The following is a 23,521-nucleotide window of genomic DNA, read 5'->3' as shown; positions in this document are numbered from 1 at the left end:
CATCGGAAGGTTGGTCCCGCCCTGCGCTATCGGGCGGCCCGCCCACGGCCCTGATTGACGGCAGCGACAGCCCGTGGAAGAGAAGGACCCGTGAATTGATGGCTTGTGAGCCAATCCCGGGGGGGGTTTTGTCCTCCTCCCGCCCACTGTCCTTCTGTGCTGGTTCCCGCCCCGCGTTGTGATCGACAGCAAAACCGCCCAATGGGAGAGGCGAACAAGAATGAAAAGACAGCTCAGCTATCCAGTCGGAAACGGAAGAAGGAGGGTTCGATTCCCCCTGTCACCGTAGCGCCGAGGTACCGCCCCTCACACTTGATTGACAACCCCATTGGCAAATGGGCTGCTGGGAAAGCGCACCCTCAGGTGCAAAGGTAACCGGGGGCGGCCCGCCGCAGCCCCGCGCTGCCGGCTCAACGCGGGGTACAAACACCCCTCGGAGTGACTGACGGGCTGCGCCAGCCAATAAAGGACGCGTACAGCAGAGTGACAAGCTACCGGCCCAATCGCGAGGCAAGAAGCGGGGAGGGGCGGGGCGACTTGGCTTCTCTTTCCCCGATCGGTCCAAAGACTGACGGTGGCTGGAGATGAGCCAATCAGAGGCCATGAGGGAAGTCAGCCTTCGGCCAATGGGAAGCTAGTCCCTAAGGGAGGCCTGGTGGGCGGGACAGGCGTTCAGCCAATCGGAGGCCAGGGGCGGGGTGGGAGGGTCCCGCCGCCCGGGGCTGCCGAGTCACGGCGGGGCGCCGCCTCCTCGCCGCGCCTCTGCCGCCGCCTCAGGGCCCGGGGCCCGGCTTTGGGGCTCCCCTCCCTGGGCCGCTCGGCAGCGCCCCCGCCCCGAGGCCTGTGTCTCGCTTTGGACTGTGGAAGCTGTGAGGCAGCCAATGGCTGCCCCCGAGGCCGACCCGCCCGCCCTTCGGCTGCCTGGAGGAGGGGTCCCGGGGCACTCCGGGCGTCTCCGTGCCCTGCCCCCCGGAGCTGGGCTAGGTGCCGTGCGCCTGCCAGGCCTCTCTGGGGGACAACGGGCCTCCCCAAACCAGGGTGCTGCGGTGCTGGGCGCAGTCCGCGGGGTGTGGGCCCTGATGAGGCATTAAAACGGGCACGGGGCTGCGCGTAAGGCTGCGGCCCCTGAGCTCAGTCGATGGGGACGTTCTGTTGGTAGCGGAGCTCTAATGTGAGAGTTAATTTGTGCTTCTCCCTGTCTTGAGATCACTGAGCTTGGTTCTTGCTCTCTGGGCGGAAGTTCGAGCATCAGCATTTACAGCATAGCATGTAAGGGACATCACTGGTAGATGTGTAGCCTTTGGTGTCGTGAGTGTTAACACTGTCAGGGGATTTGGTAACAAGTGCCCAAAGAGCTTATTGTGGTCATTTGACTGTGGCAAAATAGTGGAAGGAGTTTGGGTCATTCCTGTCCTGGTGTCAGTCCCAAGGGAATGAGTCTTGCAGGAGACGGATGAAGGCTGATCAGGTACATTGCATTTATAAACCACGCAAAGACACTGCATCAGCTAAATCAATTCCTAAACTGCTGTTTCAGCTACTGTCGTGTCTGGAGAAAGCTCACCAGGTGCTCTGGTTCTCTCCGAATTGCCCACGTGATCCCATCAAAAGAATGATGATCAGAAAGATCCTTCTGCATCAGGACTTCTGTGACAGCAGGGCAGCACTTGGCATGTCTGGCAAACTCCTTGGAACGTTGTTTAGGAGTGCCTGAGATGGGGTAAGGACGATTAGCTTTCATTAGACCTAAGTAAAAGCTGGTAAAGCAATTTGATATTGCATGTGAGGAACGTACAATTTACTGACACAAATTCAAACCTTTCACAGGTGACTTCAGGACTGTTATTGTGCTGTCTAGCCTGGGTTTGCAGGAGGAATGCCCTAAAATACAAACTGACTGGAATTTTTCTGCATATGTTTTTGTCTGATACATATTTCTGTCACCAGTAGGTGGCTTTCTACCCATCTGCATGCGCTGTTACTATCTCAGACCCCAGCACGCAAGCATTCTGTTTGAAATGGCCTCGAAGCAGAAAGTCTGAGGAATAACTACAGTCCTTTAATCTCCTGGACCACCTGAACAAAGAGGTTTCAGTTTACCAAAAGCACAGTGAATACTGAGAGATAGTAATGTTCCTATTATGGGTTCATAAATTGTCCTCAACAACCAAATGATCTTACCTAACGAATTATGATGTCTGTGCAGAACTGAACATAGTTAACTTCCACCATACAGCCCTGCTCAGGGGCCCAAAATGCTTGCTCTAGTGGCTTCTGGTTTAAAATAACAACTAAACAAAAGCTGTGCCTTACCAAAAGGTTCAGAACCCATAAAGCAGCGGGTACCTTATAGCCACAATGCGGTAGCAGAAGTTGATACACTTCTGGATGAAGGCTGGGTCTGAATTAAAGCACTGGGAAGGTGCAGGTCTGTGGTTTGGTTCCCAACGGTGACTTCCCAGCCTGGGGCTTACCAAGGGCTTCCAGAGGGCTCCTGGTAGCTGGGTACAAGGAATGTAATAAACAATTTTGCATAAACTCCAACATCCTACTCTTAGGATCCATGTTCTTTACTTGCTGTTTGGTTGCTTTGTGAGGCTCAACAGCAGCTGAAGTACTGCACGATGGTGTCCTGGAGCACTGCAGCATTGACAGCTTGATATGTCTACGTTCACGAGTACTTCTTGAGTTCAGTCCCTGTTGGTTGTGGTAAGTTTGGGCTCCTGACGTGCCGCAGATAAGGAAGTGTTTGTTGCTGATGCCTCTTGGCTTTTTTATCTCTCTTGCGTTTTTATTCCTGCCCCCCTAAACTTCCATTTCTATTGGTTTGAGGTTACTGGAACATTTTTATAGACAAAATTATTACTGTGTTTGTGCTTCATGTAGTCTGGTGCACGATGTCTTCCAGTTACCGCAACTTCCGAAACAGCGTGTCGTGGCTAATCCTTTTTCTGGAAGCTGTTTTCATCGTCCTCTTTTACTTTTTGCTCTCAATACGTCATACAGATGATGTTCTATTAATTAACTCTTACCCAGGTAAGACGAGCAGCCTTGTCGTGAAAGGAAGGGTTAATGCCTGCTTTTCTTTTGCAGTGCAGTAGAGATGGGATCCAGTGGGTTTGTGTATTTGTTAGAAGTAAAATGGTTTACTGCCCTTTGAGTGCCCTACCTTGCCATGTATGCTGTGTATTTATTATATCAAAGCAATGACAGTGAATGAAGGCCTAAGTGATACTAAAAGGCGTTGTTGGTCTGTTTTCTGCTGCCTGTTTGTGGTGATCTTGACCCCTATGAGTGCAACCAACTCCTCAGAGCAGACACTGCTCTGTGTTGAGTGGTCTTGGTGTGTGAAAGCGTTGTTGGGCTACAAAGTAAGAATTCAGGATGGCACTGGTCTCCGTTTGAGTGCTCGATGTAAATAAATGAAGTTAATACAGTGGTATTAAGGATTGAAATGTATTTTGGAGATGTATTTTGTGCATTGATCAAAGGAACATATTAGCAGGTTATGCTATGGCCATAGTGTGCAGTGTATTTACAGTGTTGTGCAAATAAGAGCTGATTAATCCTCGTGACATTCTTGTGTTACCCTCCCTGTTTTCTAGCTCCAAAAATACAGATCTACTTCCTAGCAGCTTGGTATTTTGCAGAAGGGACAGTCCAGTACAAGGATATGAGAATATGACTGTTTGCATGTCCTGGGGGATGCTTTCAGACCTACCGATCCAAGGGCTTGTCTCTTGGACAGCCTCTGCCTTCTACGCAATGGTGCTGGTTTCCATATTAAACTCTTTCTGCAGCTATTTCTGTTCCTCTACCCAGATGAGAATATCATCTGGGTTTCTCTTTGTAACTCATTTCTTCCCTCGTGCCCTCAAGAAATGAATCAGCACTAATTCCCAGTGACTCTCCCTGAAACGTCCAACTAAAGCTCTTTAAATTCACCTCAGGAAAAATGAAAGCCCAAATTTCATTGCTAAACGTACTTCGGTTCTGTTGTGCTTTTGGATCCCTCAACCTCCTCCCTATCATCCATTCTGATCACTTTGTGAAAACTAAACTCAGGGTCAAGAGGATTGTTTTTCTGATTGCTTACTTTCTGATTGGAAGGAAAGTTCTGGAATTCTTTATTGAATAATAATGGCACCTGAATTGTTATCTGAAGGCTTCTTAGTTAATTGTGATTTGTTTTTAACTGACTTTTTTAACCAGCAATCCAGTCTGAATTAATAACTTCACTGCTGGCTTGGTCTTTTCCATCATGCAGCTTTTCAAGTTGTCAACCACATGGTGATTTTTGGATTTGGCTTTTTCCTGATGTTTCTGAAAAGATACGGGTTTAGCAGCACTGGATTCAACCTCCTGATCATTGTGCTTGGTGTCCAGTGCTCCGTGCTGATAGATTCGTTAATTTTACTTCAAAGGCAAAATGAACATCATCTGGAAAGGTAATTAGTTCCTGTTAGAATTGGAATCATTTTAAGCACATTTGACTGTCATTCTTTCTGTATTGGCCCTGGTGTGGTCCTGATACAGAGTTCTTTTGTTCTTTCTCTTATTGCAGACTAATAAAGGCTGCTATGAGCATGACTGCTGTGGTCATCTCCACTGGAGCTGTTCTTGGGAAGACTAACCCAGTGCAATTAATTCTGATGACAGTTCTGGAGCTAATAGTTTTCCATATGAGCAGATGGATCAACATTACATTCCTGAAGGTACTGTAATATGATTTCAGGCACATGAGGGAAAAATTCACTGGGACTTTAGCGTGTTGCCTTTTGGGGGTTTGTTAGTGGAATTGTGTGTTTATGAGCTGCACTGAATTCAGGTAAGTTAATCTTGCATAAATAGCTTGTGCATAAACTGAGGCACTGTGAAAATCAATTGCTTATGGTGAGGTTACATGAGCAACTATCAGGAATTGCATCAAAGTCTTCTGTGGCCTGAAATAAACTACAAATTCATGGTCTAGGGTGAGGCGTCCCTGCCCATGGCAGGGGGTTTGGAACTACCTGATCTTAAGATCCTTTCCAACCCGAATCATTCTATGATTATTTTCTTGATACAGGTTGAACACAATATCAGCATGATGCACGTTCACCTGTTTGGAGCCTACTTTGGTCTGGCTGTCTCCTCACGTTTCTCTGAGCCATCACCAAGGTCGGAGAAGAATGCAAGTACCCCGAAATCGGATTTATTGTCAATGTTGGGTAAGGCATTTGCTTTAATGTCTCAGTTGGAAAAAGAGATTGCAGTGGGAACATAAGCAATGTTTGGGGGGGCTGGCCACAGCACGCTGAGGCTTTTGTATCCAAAATGCACAGTTGAATGCAGCCAAGCACAGTTGAATGCAGCCAAGAAAACTGCTGCTGCTGCTGTGGTTCATGGTTTCTGACAGTGCCTTGGTTGAGTCTCACCATGTTTCCTACCAGGCATGCAGCCACTCCTGCAAGGGCTTTGGCTTCATTTGCTTTTGTCAGGGTCAGCATAAAGGCTATGCCAGGTTATCTGTTCCCTCTCCCAGCTAAGTTTGCCCCTTTGGGCTTGTTTAGGCATATTGGTAAGGGACCTGTGCACCAAAATTGAGATCATTACTTGTATTTCAGTAGTGCTTACGTTGCCAGCTGGGGCCAAGGCTCAGTTTTGTTTTGCAAGGTGCTGTACAGAGATATAAAAAAGCAGTCCCTGCCTAGTAATGTAAATGAAAAGATAAAAGCCTGATGAAGGGTGGGGAATATGATACAGACAGGCACACGAGAAAGGATCTGAGTGATGACACGCTGAATGTATGGGAGTTCCATTTGTTTTCTTAAAGAAGTAATCTGGTAACTGCCACCAGTTGAATGAAGATCTTTCTGCAAAGGCCCCCAGAGTCTAATTCTCGGTTAGTCTTTGCCCAGTTAAGGGAAAGAGAAATTTAAATGCTGCTGGTTTGAGTCCCTGGAGTTCTTGTTTTGCTGGAGAATTCGAGGAGATCAGTATTTTAATATAACTTATCAAGACACTGGTAAACCTTTGTGATAATTTCAGTACAGCTTTCTACAATCAAGTGCTTGCTTTGGAGTAATTATATTGCCATGTCTTGAATAATTCCTGAGGTAACATGGGCAGACAGGGACAACAGAGCAGGCAAATTCCTCGTAGTTCCTTTTTGCATCCTGCTTTTGAGGGTGCTGAGGCGAAGGGTGCTGAGGTCTTCACCCATATTTGGACTCATACTGTGACTGTTTTATTTCCATAGCTGAGCAGATACTTTGTGCAGTTGGAGCTGTTCGCAGCTCAGGGAGCACGGGCTCAGATTGCCCTTTGTGGTCCAACTTGACATAGTGTGAGGCCACCTACTTCCCTCTGCTGGTTGGAATTTGATCTACGGGTGTGCATCTATCTGCACATACGAAAAGATGCCAGGCAATGGACTTGGTCTATAGAGGCCCAGATTCCTAAATGCTGACAGTTAGGGCCCAAGCCAGAGAAGCAGAAGAACCTGTTTTCATTCCTGTTGTTAGCGAAGCCTGTGTGGTCATGAAAGTGTGACACCGTGCAGTGATCTTATGGGAGGAAAGTGAACTGTTCTTTTGGACCCACATACCAGGTAGTAGCTATTTGGTAGATAACCCTTCCACAAAGAACAAGAAAGTGAAGCTGTGTGTGCTGGGGTTGGTGGAGCGTGATCATCTCAGATCAAGCTATTGGTCTCTAGCCCTCCTAGTAGAGGTAGAGAGGATTCTGTTCTTACAATCCAATTCATCCTCTCTTTCTCTTCAAAGCCTGCCAGTTGTACTGGCAGCCAAGGTAAAAGACATTCCAAAGTGCACTTTGGGTTTCTTTATAGTGATTCGTACCATGTGAGCCGTTTTCCTTCATGGCTGTCATTCTCTATTGCAGCTGGTTTTGAACAGTTATCCCACAGTTCCATGAAAAGAGGCAGAAACTTTGAAGGAGCAAGTCCCTGGTGCCTGTTGATGTTGGCATCAGTCCCTGGTGCCTGAATAGGCAGGATGTTGATCATTTGGAAATCAACAGTGGAATTGTTCCTACTTGTATCTGAACCTGCATTTAAGGGGATGATAGATAGGGAAAAGCTGATGTTAAAGGTGTTCTTGAAAAGAGCGTCCTACCTTCAGGCTGGTGTAGGACCAGCCAGATGCCAGCAGAGCTGTGCTTTGGCCTGTCTGACATTACAGTGGCGTGTTTCTGGGAAGGTGCTGGTACAGCAGGAGGCTCTTAGGGCTTTCTGCATTATAAGGTGTTATCCTTAGTTTAAATTGTGGGAGTTACAGAGAAGGCAGAATGTGGGCAGGAGCCCTCCAGAGATAGCCAGTGCTGCATTCACTGTGTTTTAGAGCAGGTAATGATAGTTGCTTGTCTTTGTCTCCAAGGCACTCTCTTTCTCTGGGTGTTCTGGCCAAGCTTCAATTCTGTACTATTTGAGAGCAACAGTTGGAGAGCCATCTGCAACACCTACTTTGGCCTTGCAGTGAGTGCTGTCACTGCCTTCGCCTTGTCTGTTCTGACCACAAAGGATGGGAAATTCAGAATGGTAAGACATGAGAGAAAATCACTGCATGGAAAAGGGATTTTTCTGTGATTCTCAGTAATACACTGAAAGTGTAATAGCTATTAGGTAAAAACAAGCCCAGGTTTTCAGCCCGAGAGTCATCATTTGCCTCCCAAGCAGAAGACTGAAGTTGCAACTTAGAAATTATGTCCTCAGATCGTAATTCACAGTATACAGAGGCTGCTGTACGTGATGACTGAACTCTCACTCCCTGTGTTTGTTCTTTGCTTTTACAGACTCATATCCACAGTGCAGTTCTAGCTGGTGGGGTCGCTGTTGGTTATGCAGCACACAGTATCAAGTACCCTTGGATTGCAATGATTTTGGGTCTGCTTGCCAGCGTGATAACCGTCTTAGGATCTTACTGTTCGCAGGTAGTACTCAAACCCTGAAATTGTTTTTTGTATAAGCTGTATAAACTTCTTTGCCAATGTAGGATATCTCAAGGGAAACCTCTCTTTCAAAAAGCTCAAAGCTAGGAGACCTGAAGTCCTTTGAGCAGAGTGCAAGACTGCAACTTGCAAGACCAAAGTTCATTTTCTAGGTCTGCAATAGACAAATACACTATTATCAACTTGTGTTTCTGTGTATCAGTTAAACCTTTTCTTCTTCCCAGAGATGCTTGAATCCTCCTCTCAAGCTTCATGATACCTCTGGAGTTCATTTCACTTTTGGCATGCCTGCTGTGCTTGGAGCTCTTGCCCAGGTTGTTCTCTTAATAATAGAAAACTGGACTAATTTACCAAGGTACATAAATTCTTGCTATTAAGTAATAAATGTAGCTAATCGTTATTGTAGTGTGCCCTGAGAAGAGTTCTCATACATACAGAAAGCCATCACAGATAGATTGTTTTATATCAGATAACTTAAGATAATCTCTGAAGTCCAAAAAAGTCAGTAAAAAAGACTGTGAGTGTTGAGCAGACTTAGGATCAAAACTTTCTTATTAGCTTTTGGTCCTGTTTTGTGTCTCCCTTTTTATTTCATGTTCAATACAGCAGACACAGGAGGTGAAGGCTGGGGATGTGTGTCCTTCCAAGACTCAATTTGGCTTTTACAACATGTTTTGGGGAGCTTTGTATGCTAACATGGGGGGCAGAAATCAGCACTTCTCTTTGGATAAGGCTTGAACCCTGAGTCAGGGGCAAGAATGCCAGTTTGGACTAAAGCCAGTCTGGACACTGAGCTGGAAAATACACCCCGGGGGATCTGCTGCAAAAGCTGAAGGGCTCAGTTCAGAATATGCTCTGTAGGCTCTTTTGATCTGGCACTGGAATTTCATTTGTGCAAATCAGCCCCATGTTGTGTCCTACAAGAAGTTCCCTGATTTTCTCAGTTCATGCAGAAAGGAACCACAGTGCAGCATAAGGGCCTTACATGTTCTTGAAAAAACAGATTTTATGACGTTTTACTACCACAACAATGGTTTCTAAGGGCAAAATATGTCCCCTGAAATCTGTTAGGCTTCTCATAGGGTTTCTTAAAACACCTAACTGCAGCTGCAGAGAGATTCTGGAATAACAGGATTTTTATGGGAGGTTTTGATGTAAAATGGTGTGGAGATACAGATTAATTCACAGTCTTAATGCTAAATCCAGCAACTTCAAAAGGTGAAACACTTGTTTTGCTTTTCAGTCTGGGTTATTTGGTCATGATTCAAGTTGGTGCCTTCTGCCTGACCATCAGCATCGCTTTGATAACAGGTTTTATTGCAGGTCAGTATTGAAAAAGGTGTTTTGGTAGCTTCCTTATGTCCTTGGGGTAAGGGGTATGTCAGCTTATGGTACCTGCTGTCATGTCAGTGCAACACTGCAGAGAGAGGCTGAACTGAGGCTCTGGAGGGTGTTTCTGTGTGTAAATTATTTGGAGAAGAGCCAGGGACTCTTCAAAGCCCTGTATTTGAGATGTATTCAGCACAAATAACCTACTAGCACCATTCCTTCATTGGCAAAGCTTATTTTAACAGATGCTTAACAGCTGCCTTCAAATTTCAGACAGGAGATGTGTGAGGATGGAACTATTTTTACGTTTGGGTATCTGTGACACAGAAATGCTATCTAGAGCTTGCCACTTTTTAGGCCAGTTGGTAGAAATCTGCCAGGTTCATCAGCATCTGTAGCTGACGGGCACCAGCCAAGCACTGGGCTGTGGTCACAAGTGGTTTGGGGTCACCAGGGCTCATGTGTTCCCCGTGTGACATCCTGGCAGCTGCTGTTTTTCTGTAGCTGTTGATTCTATCATCTTGAATAAAAGAGAAATGGCAGATGGAAACGGCTTTGAAATACACTCCACAATGATTTTTTGTGTGTGCTTTAATTGATCTCAAACCTTCGTGGTACCATAAGTGTAATGAAGATGTCGAGCTCATCAAGCAGATTTTTAAAAAACATTCAGCTAAAATAATTTAAAATACAGTGTTTGACCAATAGTTTAGAAGTCCAGATGTTTCCACCTGAAATCCCAAGCTAGCAGTGCTGTGAGCCCCGCTGCTTTAAATACACAGGCATTCTTCATGCAAGAATAATTCTGGATGTATTTTTAGAGTCTGGCAAGCTGTTTAATGGGGTTTTACCTCGAGTAATTAATTTTTAATAACACAAGCCTTGCTCCTGGCAAGCTTCTTTGTATTTAAGGTCAGCTTGAGTCAAGGGGCTCGGCTGAAGCATTTAGTTGTTTGTATTTGATCTACGTTACATTTGCATGTGGGTTACTAAGAAACCTCCAGTTACACACAGTCGTCCCCTTTCCATGATGTATATATTTATACTAGATACATGTGTTTTTTGCAAATAGGTTTAATCTTAAACCTCACAGTGTTTAAGACCATCCCTGTATCCAAGTACTTTGAAGACCAGTTTTATTGGGAGGTAAGTTTCAATGTCACATTAACTGTGTGGGAGAACATAGAGCACCTTGGTGAAGAGCTCTGGGTATCCTAATGAAATTAAAATTTAAAAGAAAGGATAATTCCATTTCACAGTACATTTTGGATGCCTATTTGAAATGGATGGACTGTTCCCATAGCTGATTCAGAGCCTGGTCTTGAGGCGGGATTGCCAGAGCCACTGGCAGGCACAGGGCTGAAAACGAGCCCATTTGTTGCAACACGGAGCTCAGGCATCCTGTGGGACTCACAGCACTGGCCCCTGTGCTGCAGACACAGTCCCTGAGGCCTGAGCAGCCTCTGAGAGGGATTTCTAGAAGCCAGAAAATGGAACAAAAGGTGCTTTTATGAAACCGAGCCCCTCGGCCTTCCTGGGTGCAGGGTGGTGCTCAGCCTGATGCTCCAACACAGGCCTTGGGCACCTTAAGGTGCTGAAGGTGATGTTGTAATCTGAATTACAGAAAAAAGACATGGATGGAAATAACCTGCTAATAAGGTTTTCCACTGCCTGTTCTGTATGATGATTTGATGCATAGAATGTTCTGATACAAGAATGTTTGTTTTCACAGTTTCCCCATTTGGCTGTTGGATTTTGAATGGAGGAACCCAGATGAGCAATTTGACCAAAGCTCAAAAAAGCCATCCCAATGTGCACCCAAAAAATGAGTGATAAACTAATTATACTAGTTATTCTTGAAAGATACAGAGTGTGAATTTACAGATGCATTTCACTTTTCTGCTTTGTTGAACTTCAGTATTTTTTGGTAGGGTATGTACAGAAAAGGTGGCTGCTTTCATTGCTATAATGGCTTATCAATCAAAATGCTTGGAAACCTTAAACTATTTTTAGCTCCCAAAGCCAAAGCAAGTATTTTAAAGTACAATTTTTCAAAGCATACAGACTCATTCTTCTCTAGCAAAGCATTCAAGTACTTGTTTTTAAGCTAAATTAATTCTGCTGAAGGCCTTGTTAAAGCAGGGATTTGATGAGCGAGCTGGATCGGGGCCAGAACTCTGCATCCTGCCAGACTGAACTCTTTGAGTTATCTGACAGCTTAAAGGAAAATCTATGATTACTTGGCTCAAGCTATCTATTTGGAAGCTCAGATGACAAGGAGTGAAATTGCTCTGCTTGTGGCTGGTGCCCTTGTCAGCAGTGGCATTTACTCACATTGGCAGCAAGACTCAGCGCAGCCTGTCTGTGTGGTGACAGTGCCCGAAGGGCTCTGGCTGCCCTGAGTGCAGGCAGCAGGGGAGGCCATGGGACAGTGCTTGCGCCTGGGTGGTACCAATCCCGAGGTGGTGTATGTTGGGCTGTTTTACCCAGTGCTGAGCTCAAGCCTGATGGGGCAAGTGAACCCTTGTTTTTAAATGAATTGTGATCCTCGGTGTTTCTTCTTTGTTTCAAAATAGCTGACACAGAAAAACTTCTTCAAAAATGCTTATCTAATAAAAGAAAATGACAATTCGATGGTTTGTTTGTCACAGTTAACATGCTACTACCTGTGCCATAGTGGGCCAGGCTCAACTAGTGTTCTTCACTTTCCAGCAGCCAAACCAACAGCTGTCTTCTAGCAGGAGCGCTGCTAAGGAATAGTATTTTATTCGCCCTCTTTTCCCCACATCTCTTTTATCATTGATTTCTTGAGCAGCAACCCAGGTGAATGCATAGGAAGGGGCAGACACAGGATCAACATCCTCTCTGGCAGTGACTGTCCTGAGGAATATTCTCTGCCAAAGAGAGAACTCTTCCTTTTTTCACAGTGGTTACAAAACAGCTGACATTAAGGTCTGTGGATGAGCTGCTTCCACCTAGAGCCACTACACAACTTGTACTTGTGCCTCTACAGCGTAATCCATAGCAACAGTGAGTTGTTACTCACCAGAGACTTCCTCATTACTGCCATAGGACAAATTAAATTGTGTGTGTGTGGAGAGGAACTACAAAGCAGCATAGTTCTATATTATGCAAGAAAAGCCACACACCAGTAAGTTCTGAAATGGAAGAAATGGTTATATTGTCCAGATATAGGAAATATTTAATAAATAGATGTTAAAAAGTTGTTTTAAAGCATTTTTAGTAAGTCTTGGATTGTAACTAACGTCGTAGAAACAGCTGGTTAAATACATCCATTTTCCACTACACTATTTACTTGTAGCAAACATGGTATCACAAAAGTGACTTCCATTGTGACGTGCAGCAATTCTACATGTGTCAAAACCATTACACGTTGCAATCAGCATACAAGAGTAAAAAATGAAACAGCACAGAACCGGAATTTTTAGTGCTATGATTTGAGTTTTCCCTGGTTCATCTTCAGACACAATTGAAAGTCGCCCTTTACAAAATGGTTTTACAAAACGTTGGGAGTGTGCAGTTAAAAACCCAGCGTGGCCAATGCACTTCCACAGGCGTGTTCATTGCCACAAGTCTTCCGTGCGACCAAATTTGAAGACCAGTCCTCTGTTTAAAACAGAATAAAGGGACATGAGTACATCATGGAGCAAATCAAACACCTATTAGGTTAAATACAAGATTTCAGGGAGCAAGCTCTGGTATTTCTAACTCCAGTTCCTGGTCCTGCAATGAAACCTCTGCAGACAGATCCCAGAGATCTACTGCCTCTACCTGCAGTTTATTCACATGTCTAGTTACAAAACAGGACTTGAGGAAAAAAACCCAGATTACAGTAAGTTTCAGTTTTTATCATTAAAAACAAATTAGATGAAACAAACAAAAGGAAGATTGTCTTACCCAAAAAAGATGAATGCATTCTGGAAGAACACAGCTATTCCTGGGTACACTACTGCTTTTTCTATCAAAAGAAAGAAATCTCCATAAGTGTCTCCAGAAAATCTTCTCCAGTCTCTGTTCTCAGAAGACAAGCATCAGCCAGCCTCACCCCACTGGAAAGTTAATTCAATGGCTCTTGTGTCATTCCCCGCTTTCCCCCCCCCCCCCAAGTCATTTCGTTTTCCTAAGAGATCTCTTCTGTTCTCTGACCAAACATGTGCCTCATGCAGTGCTCATGAAGACTGCAATTATCACATGGGGTTGCACATCCTGTTTGGAATGCATGTTTGTGTCAGTATGTACAGGTATATATTCATGTATACTGACGATATACAAAAGGGGAGCGCACATTAGCACTGCTGTGCAGCTCGGGCACTTGGCTTTCTTTGAAAATCCCCCGGGGAATTGAGTAAGGCCAAAGCTGTTAAACAAAAGCACCAACGCGCCCTCGCCAGTCTGGAATTCACTTCGGCTTCAGGCACAAGTAGGGTTGTTACATGTACTCAAGTGACCCAACTTCCTTTTGAAAAACAAAGGCCAATGCACTGTTCTAAAATTCTACAGTCATTTAAAATACCTTCAAACTTTCAAAAACGGATCAGGTCACATTCCACACTGTATCTTACCTTTAACAACGTAGCCTCCAAAAAGGATCCACATGGAAGCAATCAGAGATCCAAAAGCCATCATAAAACCAATGAACAGCCAGATCCGAGCACCTTGAAAACCAGAGAGGGGCGTTTTGTGCCTGTGTCCGAGTCCAGCCACTCCTGACTTTCAGGGTGCTTTTGTTCGGGAGCCACACCAGAGCCACGCAACACTACGCAGGGAACAGCCCTCATGGCACAGCCCTTGAGCCTCTTCCAAGAGTCAGTGGCTTCCCAGATCTGCCACTACACAACAGCCTACAGCTCCGTACCTGTTTGTCCCAGGCAGCCTTCACTGTAACTGTCACCCCGCACTTGGCCGTTAGACACCGCGTTGATCCTGCATGAACAAAACAGATCAAAGTGGGTAAACATGGGTAAAGCAAAAAGTATCTTTACAAAGCAATAGGAGGAATAGGAAACCTCTCAGAAACCTATAGAAAAAGGATAGAATCATGTATTTCTTGTGTATTTGTTTTTAAGGGGATAACGCTAAAACTTGATAGTTTTATTTAGCTAGAAATAGTAAAAAACATTTCTCCAAAGACTAGTAAGACTTGGACCTGTACAACATTTAATTTTTTAAATGGTTCCTTACTCTAAATATCAACAAATGCAAGACAGATATGAGAGACAGAGAGTAACTTGATCTCTTATTCTTAGTTCTCTCTCCATTTAAAGACTATGTGCTCCTTTATTAACTGAACAAAGTCAGTTGGAATGTGTAGCTCTGATCAAGAAATTGCACTTACATTAGGAATGCAAGAGTGGCTATAACCCCACAGGCATGGTACGAATGGTTGAAGTCTTCCACTTCAGGGTACTTTACAGCTGCATCTATGATTATCCACCAACCTGTGAAAAACTATTTCAAAAGAAGAAAGAGCACAATGACTTAAAATGTGGACACCAGCGTTTTAACAAGACAGCTCTAGAAAAAGTGACATTACTGGAGAAAACCATTCTTACAGTCCCCAACCCTGAGTTAATGCTACACTGTTAATGCTACACAGGAGGAGGACATATCCCTGTTCCTCCTTCTCCCTCCAAAGGGACAACAGTTCCTAGCCCGCCCCCAGCTGACTGCACCAACGGGCCCGAGAGCACCCGAGCGAAGCCGCACGCACCAGCACCCCGGCAGCGACCGAGGCGATCGTGTTCCGCTTCTCCCCCCAGTCAACGCACTCCGAGCACCTCAGGCTCTCCAGAAACCCCGACATCTTCCAGCGCTCTGAAAGGCTGCGGAAGGAAAAGGCACGTTTGCTTCAGCTCCGGGGCTGCGCGGGACGGGTCCGAACCGCGGAGAGCCCGCAACCAGGGCCCCTTCCGCGGGGGCCGCTGGCAGCGCCTGAGCACCGGCACCCCCCCGGGGAACCGCTGCGGAGGCGGTCGCGGTTCCGGTGCGCGGCCTCGGGGCGGGGGGGCCCGGCCACGGGTGGGGAGGAGGTAGGTCCCGGCCCCGGCCGCTCTCACCTAGGCGCGGGCTCGGCCGTGGGCGGCGCTCGCCCCCTCCGCCGCCAGCCAGCACTGCGCCTGCGCGGGGCGCGCGGGCAGCGTCCCGGGGCGGTGCGGCGCCGCTCAGGCGCGGTGGGGCCGGTCCGTTGTCGTTACGTAAGCGCGGCGCTAGAACGTTCTGGAACCGCCTCAGGGGCTGCGAGCGGGCGGTTGTGTCGCGTCTCCTCCGTGCCGCCATGGGGGTGACTCGCGGAGCGGGGCTGTCTCCTCAGGCGTCGCCGCTCGAGCAGGACCCGTGCGGTGGGAGCCCAGCTGGATGGAGGGGGTGAGGCGGCGGCACCGTGCTCGTTCGGGACGGGCGGTGAGGGGGGTGTTTGCCGCTCGGCGGGTCGCAGGGCGCCGCTGTCGGGGTCCACACGCGTTATTTGGTTTCTCTTCCTCGCAGAAGCGCTCTGGAGCCTCACGGGAACCAGGACCAGCAGTGCCCGGCGGCTCCCAGCGGTAAGTGCCCGCGAGCAGCCGGGTAGCTCGGCCGTGAGGGGTGCCCGGTGTGTGCGCTGTGGTGAGCGCTGGTGTGTGTGCGGTGTCCGAGAGCAGGATTCATCGGTCCTTTCCTTTCAGCTGCGCTCTGTGTAGCGCTTGTGACCTTGGCCCTGGCTTAGAGGTGAAGTAATGAAGTTTTAGCTTCGGTAGTGGCGAGGGGGAATGCTTCCTCCCGGTTTGTGCACAGCCTAGAGTGCAGATTTCAGTAAGGCTTCAAGGTTTGTTCGGTAGCTTTGGTTTGCAGCGAGCACCGAGTGGAAACGTTGAGATACAGCAAGCCGCCTTAAGCTGTGAATGGTGACGTGACTCAGGGATGTAGTCCTGGTGTAAGACAGCTCAGCCTGGAGCACAGCAACCTCTGTAGCTATGAAATGGCTGCCGCTAGAGGGACAGCCATTTTAATTATTAATACATAACTTCAACAGGTGTTCCGTCTTTCACAAGTCGCATCCAGTGCGCCATCAGCTGTATTTCTCACTAGTTAAGTAGAATGTTTTTAATAGCAGCTTGCTGCTGGGGTGTGCGGAGCTTTGTGCCGATAGTTTTGTAATGTACAGTCACGGTGTTGATGTGGCTGCTTTGTACCTTGCAGGTGGTAGAACTGCACAATAAAACTATTCCGTTTGTACTGACCTGGAAGGCAAATGGTTATTTTTTCATTGTAGATGCAACAGGCTGTATTTAGAATAGATTGAACATACAATGCCTTGAAAATTCTGTTGGGAGAGGGGAAAAAAGGTATTAACTCGTATTCTTTTCACAAAAGGCTTGTGCTAACCTAGCAAATGAAGGGTGTTAAAACCCACATGAACAAACCTCAAAATTCCACACAGAACTACTATGGTTTAAACTGAAGTGTTTTGGTTTTTTTTAATTATTATTTCACGTGAATGACTACAGGAAAGGAAATGATGAGACTTCAAATTGTCATGGGCAAAACATGCTGATAAACTGGATGACAACTGTTAGTGTGTTTAATTAGCCTTGAACTTTCTGCCTGTGTGCCATAATGTTTGTTGTTTTTGTTGTTGTTGTATAAATGCCTTGATGCATATAAATTATGAGCTCCCCCTCCCCACTGTCAACAGGAACAGAGACTGGGTATTCCACAACAACAGTAAAACCAGAACCAGCTTCTGAAAGCACCTGTGTGCAGGAAATGGTGGTGAGGAAAACTGAGGATATGACAGGCTTCATGGATGACTTAACCCTCAGCTCACCGAAGAAGAGAGAGTCATCTCTGAGATCCAAGAGGAGTTGTGATAGGTCATCCACAAGGTCATCCAGCAGATCCTCTTGCAGTTCACAGTCCAGTTCAAGTACTTCCTCTTCAGCTTCCTCCAGGAGTTGGAGCCGGTCCAGATCGAGGTCACGGGCTAGAAGAGCCAGTTCCCGAAGGTACAGAAGATCCTCTCGCTCATACTCCAGAAGCCGGTCGAGATCCCGTGGCTACACGCGGTACCGAGGCAGGTACCACGTCAGATACTACCGCAGGTACTGCCGCACCCCACTGAGGTACCGATCCCGCAGCAGGTCCTGGTCCCGTGGAAGATCCTATTACAGAAGGTCGTACTCAAGAAGCAGATCACGTTCTAGATGCCGAAGATATTATGGATTTGGGAGAACAATATATCCTGAGGTTTACAGGAGCTGGAGGAGCAGGTCACGAACAAGATCTTGGAGTAGGTCACCTCTCCACTTGAGTGCAAAAGGTACTTCTTTTTTGAGCCTTTGTGTGTGAGAACCTCAAAACATACAGCTTATTTTAACCAGGCAAATTTCCATCTGTTTAGTTGCTTTACAGAGCAGAATTGAGAATGACAAGGGGTGGTTATAAATACGTATTTTTGAAAAAGTAGTTCAGAGCATATTCTTAGCACTTCAACTGAAGCTAAATCTCGAGTTCTGATGAAAATTCATCACAGTTAATGCTTACAGAGGTGCAGTGATAGTAAACCTGCAGGTTTTAGGCTTGTGTGAATAGTTATATGTTAATTTAAACATAAGAGAAGACACTCCTCTTTTTTTTGTAGACAAGAGGGAACTCCTGGAAATTGCAAAAGCAAATGCTGCAAAAGCTCTGGGAACAGATAACATCATCTTGCCAGCAAGCTTGAAGATCTTTTCTCCTCCCAAAGAGAGAAGAAGTGCAAAACAAAAGCAGGAAGATCCTGGGGAGTCAGCTGAGGTAAGTATGAACTGGAGTATTCTCAAGGAAAAGGTAAACCCTTCTTAACTTGGCTCTGCATGGATGTCTCATCGGTTTTAACTCTGGAGTTTGTGATTATGAATTCAAACTGTTGACCAAAAACTTCAGATTTCCCAGAGTGGTAAAAACTGCTCTAGAAACCACATTGCTCTGAGCTGAAAGTATTGTGGACTCTTGTGAGGTGGTTGATCCACTGAGTACCTGCAGGCTTCCAGCAGTGGCAGGTTGGGAAGGAGAGGTGAATGTAGTTTGTTCCTTTGAGTTGTTCTTCTAATAGGATATTAATTAGACTAGTTTATGTTTTTCTGACCTAGAACAAGAGTCTCCTTACCAAACTGAGTGAATAGTGTGGGGTTTCTTTTTTAAAGTTAAATCTTTCTACCCTTTTGAACTGTTAAAAGCTTTTCATGTGCAACAAACTGTTTCCCAGAAATTACATACCAAAGCACACAATGCATTTTACATACTTTATTTCTGTCTTATAGAAATCATGACTATGGTTCCAGACATGATGAAGAAAATCTGTTGGTAATTAAGGGACTTGTGGGCTGTAGCTGCTGTGAATTTAAGGGAGGGAGAAACTCGAGCAGCTTAAACTGGATGTTAGTTTGGCTCCGTCATTACAGTGTAACCTGGTTAGTGGTAAATGCAGAACTGTAGTAACTGTTCCCATTGAGTGGATGCTGCTATTTCAAATGCAGTGAATTTACTGAGGGGTTTAGAGAAATGGTGCAGGCATCCCGTTCATAATATATGCAATATATTCCAGATGTTGAGAGTACAGAAGAAGACGCCTGCATCACTGGCAGATAAGTTTATTGTTGTTTCCAAAGCTCTGCAGGATGGATATGCAGTACTTAATGCCACTTGCTCTGCCACTGCACTGTGGGGCAGTCCATGCTTCCAATTGGTGGAATCCTTTTAAAATCTGTAATGGGGGCATGGATATCACATGAGAGAATTGGGACATGGACTTTGGGGGAAAAGCACTGAATGCTTTCAAACAGAGTTTGACATTGATCTGTTTGGATATTTAGTAGCTTACAGCTACTCTTGATGTAAATACCTGAAGCAATTCCACCAGAAAGTTCCTGCTCTCTAGTAACTGCCTTAACTTGCATTGAGTAATGTATCCTCCCACCTAAGCTGTGTGTGCTCTTCTCTAGCGACCCACAAGACCCGCAGAAAACATGACCAAGAGTGGAATAGAGAGAACAACCATACAGAAGAGCATTTCCTTCAGTCCTAATGTAAGTGTGGCTTCCCAAGGTGGAAGCCTAGTACTTCCTCACTCTCTTAGGCTTGTCCCAGCATTGGTTGCCAAATAACCTTAGTAATGCTAATGAACTTACTGATTTAGTAATGAGTTTCCTGGAGCTGGATCAGTCCTTCAGCAGCAGAGCACTGTAAACACTATAGCAGTGTGTTCAAAATAGATGTTTACGTAAAAACGTCAAACATATCTACTGTGCTATAGGCTTGATAGTGTATGCCAGAAGTAGTTTACACCAGAACTTAATTCAAGCTACATGTTTCAGTAAAGCAAAGGAAAAAGCAGCTTCCCCAAGTCCTGTGTCAAGTGTCCATAGGTGATACTCGGACGGCAGCAGGTCTCCCATGAGCTGAAAGCATTGTCCCACCAGTGGAAGCTGACAGGCCTTGGTGTGTTCCTTCTTGGGGCAGCATTTTTAAAGGAAACTTGTTTTTTTTCCAGAACACAATGGCAAAACCAGTCCTACAGAAGCCGGTGAGCCAAGTGGTTAAAGAACCAGCAATCTCCCCGGCAAGAGAAGATGACAGGAAGGGAAGTCCCTATGGACAGTGGGTTCCTGTCAGGAAGGAGGAGAAGAAAACATTCCTCAACTTCTCCCCCAAAAGCGCCCTGTTCCGGGCACGCTGACTTGTTTTTCTGTGTCTGACTGCAGCATTGTGCACACTTCGGTAGCGAGGGCTGAAACGGTCTGATCAGGGTGAAGACTTGTTAATACTGAGTATTCATTTTGAGATCTTAATTGTGGAATCTTAGGTTTCTCTTTCAGATTAGAGCACAGTGATCCGCCAGCCACAGATGGGACTCTTGTGTATAGTTGTACGTGTTTTGTATTGCTTTAATGGACTAGAACTTACAGGTGGGTAACTTTTTATAAAAAACTGTTCAGTAGCTGTTCTTTTGCAGTCGATTTACATTGTGTAGCTCGTCAAGTGAATAAACTTCAATTTTGCACTGGCTTCTCAGCGTGTCGAGTGTTAGACCCGTGTTGGGTGTTGAGCCGGCTGCACACTGTGGCGTGTTATGTCCAGGCTGAACTGTTGCTCACCCTGCTGTGACCACAGCCTGCAGGAGCAGGTGATTTCTGGACCTTCACACAGGCTTGGCTTTTGTGAAAATAAATTGCTGGTAAAATAAAGTGAATTTAATTGCTCCAGTGAGAAACTATTAAATTGCCAGGCAAGGCTGGCAAGTGCACAAAGGATGTCCCCGTCCCTCACCCTCTCAGTGACAGGCACCTGTGCTGTACAGTGGAGCTCCACACTCATAACACAACAGCTCCCCCAGGGCAGCTGCTTTCACAGAAAGGTCCCCTGTGTTCCCCAAGTGTGCTTTCACCTCCCTGCTGAACGTGTCAGCAGGAGCTTGGGCTACGGCTCAGAGTTTATTTAATACAAGTTTATCTTACCAGAGTTTATTGCATGTAACATGTGATTGCACAAGCTTGTTCCTTCTGCAAGTAAAAGCTATGTACAGCTGAAGGTCTGCAAATGACTTGTCACATTAAATATATCATTGATCTTTCAAATTACTTACTAAGGTCTACACTGTATTTTTTTGATACAACTTAAAATTGCCCACAAAATCTCTCTTAAGCCAAACTTGAGCAGGGGTGGGTGCTTTGCTGAGGGCTCAGACAGCCGTTCCTCTCTCCAGGTTCTGTTTGATCTCAGCTGTGTACTTCCCATAGAACCTCTCTGCCTTCTTGTTGAACTTGGCATTTCTCTCGTTGATGTAGTCGATGTCGGCGTCATCATTGTAGGGCCGGCGCCTGCTGTACTTCTCGCGCTTCTCAATCCTGAAAGGCAAGTGGCACCCGTGGTGAACCTGGGGGTGTGACTGCACGAGGCCTCTCAATGGCACCTCCGTATTTACTTACTGCTTTTCAAGATCTGCGACCATTCTATCAACCCCTTCCTTGGTTGGCACATGAGTTCCATGGAGAAGACTGTCAGAGGTGGGATAAAGTGCTTCCCCACTGGAAAACAGGAAGAGATGGACAGCAGTTTACACGCTGCTCCAGGAGTTTACTGTAACAGCTCATGGTGTTGGTGCTAAACCCACCCTCAGTGGGCTGCACCCTCAGTGCACGTGACACAACTTGTCACTTCTGCAAACTTGGTAATAGCACACTTGAAGAAATGAACCTCAGTTCCTACCCCTCACACAGGGGCTGCCAGTTACGGGATCATGAGTTTTAAGATCATGTTAAAAGACTAACTTATATTGCAGTGTATGAGAATATGCACGTGCTGAAAGGATTACTTTTAAGTCTTTGGTGGTTGCTAATAATTTCAAAACACCACAGACAGCATCAGATGACAAAACTTACTACTGCTCCTTCAGCTTCTCGTACTCCTCCAGGTCAGGTTTGATCTGCCGGGTCAGCCTCTGGTACTGGCGCAGCTGAGCAGCTGCGTAATCTGGGCAAGGAAACGGGCGGAGGTGAAGGTTTTTATTTGATGGTTCAGTTTGCAGCTAAAACACTAACAAAGGTGCTTGGTACAAACACGTAGTTAAGCCATTACCTGAAAATCCCAGATCTGGATTTTTCCTCTTCTTTTTCCTTTCCCATCTCTCTGCATCCTCAGCGCTGATCTCCAGCAGTTTAACTCGCTCATAGTCCTCTCCTCTCGCTGCACATTCCTACCAGAGAACAACGCTTCAGTTGTAACAACAGCCAATCGTCAAGCTTAGGTACAACTACCTAGATGAATCCAGCCAGCACCCAGGGCAGGACAGTAATTTAGATACTCCGGAGTCTAATGAGGAGGTGGATTTCATTGCCTGTGTGAGCTCCCAAGGCTGTCGCACCGCAGTGAATGGGGCTCTGCCAGTGCATGGCCCATGGCTCAGCAGGGCTGCAGCAGCTGTGCTCGTGTACTTACCCTCTTCTTTTCCTCCACCTTCAGCTCCCACTCCAGCCGAGCTTTTTTGGCCTCCCAGTTCGGTGGCAATTTAAGTCTTTTATCTTCTTCCACCACTTCTTGGTGGTTCAGCTTGCGGGCCTCGTTCTAGGCACAGAGCAGTTCATTACACATGGTGATACCTGATCGGAACGCCCGGGTTGCAGGAGCCCGGCCCGGGACAGGGCCAGGCCAGGCCAACCCAACCGCCGCGTTTGGTGACGGGCCGGAGCCCATCGCCGTGCGTGCCGGACGGGGCACCGGTGACACCGGAGCCGCGAACCGGCGGCACAGCCCCGCCGCTGCGGCCGCCCCTCCCGCACTGCTCCCCCCCGGCGGAGCCCGGTGCCTGCCGCCGCGTACCCGCTTCATGTGGAGCTCGCGGAATTTGCGCAGCCGCTCCTCTCGCTTCTGCGCCGCCGCCACTGCTGCCGCCGCCGCGCCAGGCTGTGCCTCGTCCTCCGAGCCCGAGGAGCCCTGAAACAACCCGCGCTCAGCCCGTGGCAGGGAAGGAGCCCGGAGCCCCCCTCACCCGCCGCCGCCTCACCCCGCCATCGGGATCGGGAGTCCCGAGGCCGCCCAGCTCCGACACCGCCGCCGCCGCCATCGCCTACGAGAACCGCTTCCGCTTCCGCCTTCGCGCACGTCCTGTCGGGGAGCCGCCGCCGCCTCGGGCTCCCCCCAGCGGTCCGGAGGAGCCGCCGCCTTTCCCGCCGCCTGCCCGGGGGCAGGTCTGGAGCCCGGTCGCTGCGTCCGGAGCCGCCCGGTAGCGAGCTTCCATTACCCGGGACTGCAGCCGCTGGTGTCGGGGCAGGCAGCCCCCAGCGGGCCTGGAGCGAGCCGCGGTTCAGTAAACGCTGTTAACGAGCCTTTCCCTCCTCTTCTCCCCAGGAACCGGTCAGGGATGCAGTCGCTGGAGGCAAAGCGAGGAAGCGGCAGTGGTCCAGAGGAGCCTCGGCTGTCCCCGGAGCACCGGAGAGACCCGGCGCTATCTGTAGATAAATATGTACCAAATACAGATTTATTCTCGGGGTTTATCAGCGATACTGGTTTGCACATACAGGTACATCCATGTGCATGTACGTGTAACACCTTTGTGTCTGTAAAGGTAGAAGGGTTCAGAACTTCTCTTTTCCTTCGTAGAAACAATCCAAACCCATCAGGGTCAGTAACTGCCGCCCCACGACACGTTTTGGTGTCGGCGTTGTCATCTGCAGCTCGTCACTTCCCAGCAGAGGGAAACGCAGCACAAGTG

General features: G+C 47.1%; 4 protein-coding genes across 10 annotated transcripts; 2 read left to right on the top strand and 2 right to left on the bottom strand.

The window, feature by feature from the left end:
• Nucleotides 1-714: 714 nt before the first annotated feature.
• Nucleotides 715-11,872, top strand: RHCE (Rh blood group CcEe antigens). Of its 6 annotated transcripts, none has more exons than XM_030505154.1 (12): nt 715-1,269; nt 1,538-1,720; nt 1,828-2,709; nt 4,268-4,448; nt 4,565-4,715; nt 5,069-5,210; nt 7,380-7,540; nt 7,795-7,932; nt 8,175-8,305; nt 9,194-9,273; nt 10,352-10,425; nt 11,012-11,872. In XM_030505154.1, exons 4-12 carry the CDS (start codon nt 4,288-4,290, stop codon nt 11,036-11,038), a joined length of 1,065 nt encoding a protein of 354 aa, XP_030361014.1. In that variant the 5' UTR covers nt 715-1,269; nt 1,538-1,720; nt 1,828-2,709; nt 4,268-4,287; the 3' UTR covers nt 11,039-11,872. The 6 variants fall into 6 exon arrangements, with proteins under 6 accessions (XP_030361014.1, XP_030361011.1, XP_030361010.1 ...); XM_030505151.1 differs by having other exon boundaries at nt 751-984; nt 1,828-3,036; XM_030505150.1 differs by having other exon boundaries at nt 756-1,269; nt 1,538-3,036.
• Nucleotides 11,873-12,011: 139 nt separating this feature from the next.
• Nucleotides 12,012-15,442, bottom strand: TMEM50A (transmembrane protein 50A). The gene is made up of 7 exons (XM_030505159.1): nt 15,357-15,442; nt 15,011-15,122; nt 14,636-14,748; nt 14,156-14,223; nt 13,863-13,955; nt 13,198-13,258; nt 12,012-12,906 (listed from the first exon to the last, which is right to left on the bottom strand). Exons 2-7 carry the CDS (start codon nt 15,101-15,103, stop codon nt 12,861-12,863), a joined length of 474 nt encoding a protein of 157 aa, XP_030361019.1. The 5' UTR covers nt 15,104-15,122; nt 15,357-15,442; the 3' UTR covers nt 12,012-12,860.
• RSRP1 (arginine and serine rich protein 1) lies at nt 15,409-20,319 on the top strand. Of its 2 annotated transcripts, XM_030505156.1 has the most exons (6): nt 15,409-15,663; nt 15,784-15,839; nt 16,970-17,593; nt 17,915-18,069; nt 19,257-19,340; nt 19,805-20,319. In XM_030505156.1, the coding sequence occupies exons 1-6, from the start codon at nt 15,575-15,577 to the stop codon at nt 19,988-19,990; spliced, it is 1,194 nt and encodes a 397-aa protein (XP_030361016.1). In that variant the 5' UTR covers nt 15,409-15,574; the 3' UTR covers nt 19,991-20,319. The 2 variants fall into 2 exon arrangements, with proteins under 2 accessions (XP_030361016.1, XP_030361017.1); XM_030505157.1 differs by lacking the exons at nt 15,409-15,663; nt 15,784-15,839 and adding an exon at nt 15,945-16,086.
• Nucleotides 20,320-20,731: 412 nt separating this feature from the next.
• Nucleotides 20,732-22,911, bottom strand: SYF2 (SYF2 pre-mRNA splicing factor). The gene is made up of 7 exons (XM_030505158.1): nt 22,814-22,911; nt 22,630-22,743; nt 22,249-22,374; nt 21,889-22,006; nt 21,693-21,783; nt 21,240-21,338; nt 20,732-21,158 (listed from the first exon to the last, which is right to left on the bottom strand). The coding sequence occupies exons 1-7, from the start codon at nt 22,871-22,873 to the stop codon at nt 20,993-20,995; spliced, it is 774 nt and encodes a 257-aa protein (XP_030361018.1). The 5' UTR covers nt 22,874-22,911; the 3' UTR covers nt 20,732-20,992.
• Nucleotides 22,912-23,521: the final 610 nt, after the last annotated feature.

The sequence above is a fragment of the Strigops habroptila genome, chromosome 12 (assembly GCF_004027225.2).
Source record: "Strigops habroptila isolate Jane chromosome 12, bStrHab1.2.pri, whole genome shotgun sequence".
Taxonomy (NCBI): domain Eukaryota; kingdom Metazoa; phylum Chordata; class Aves; order Psittaciformes; family Psittacidae; genus Strigops; species Strigops habroptila.
Note: the sequence above shows the minus strand (reverse complement) of the source record. Positions and strands in the feature narration are given on the sequence as shown.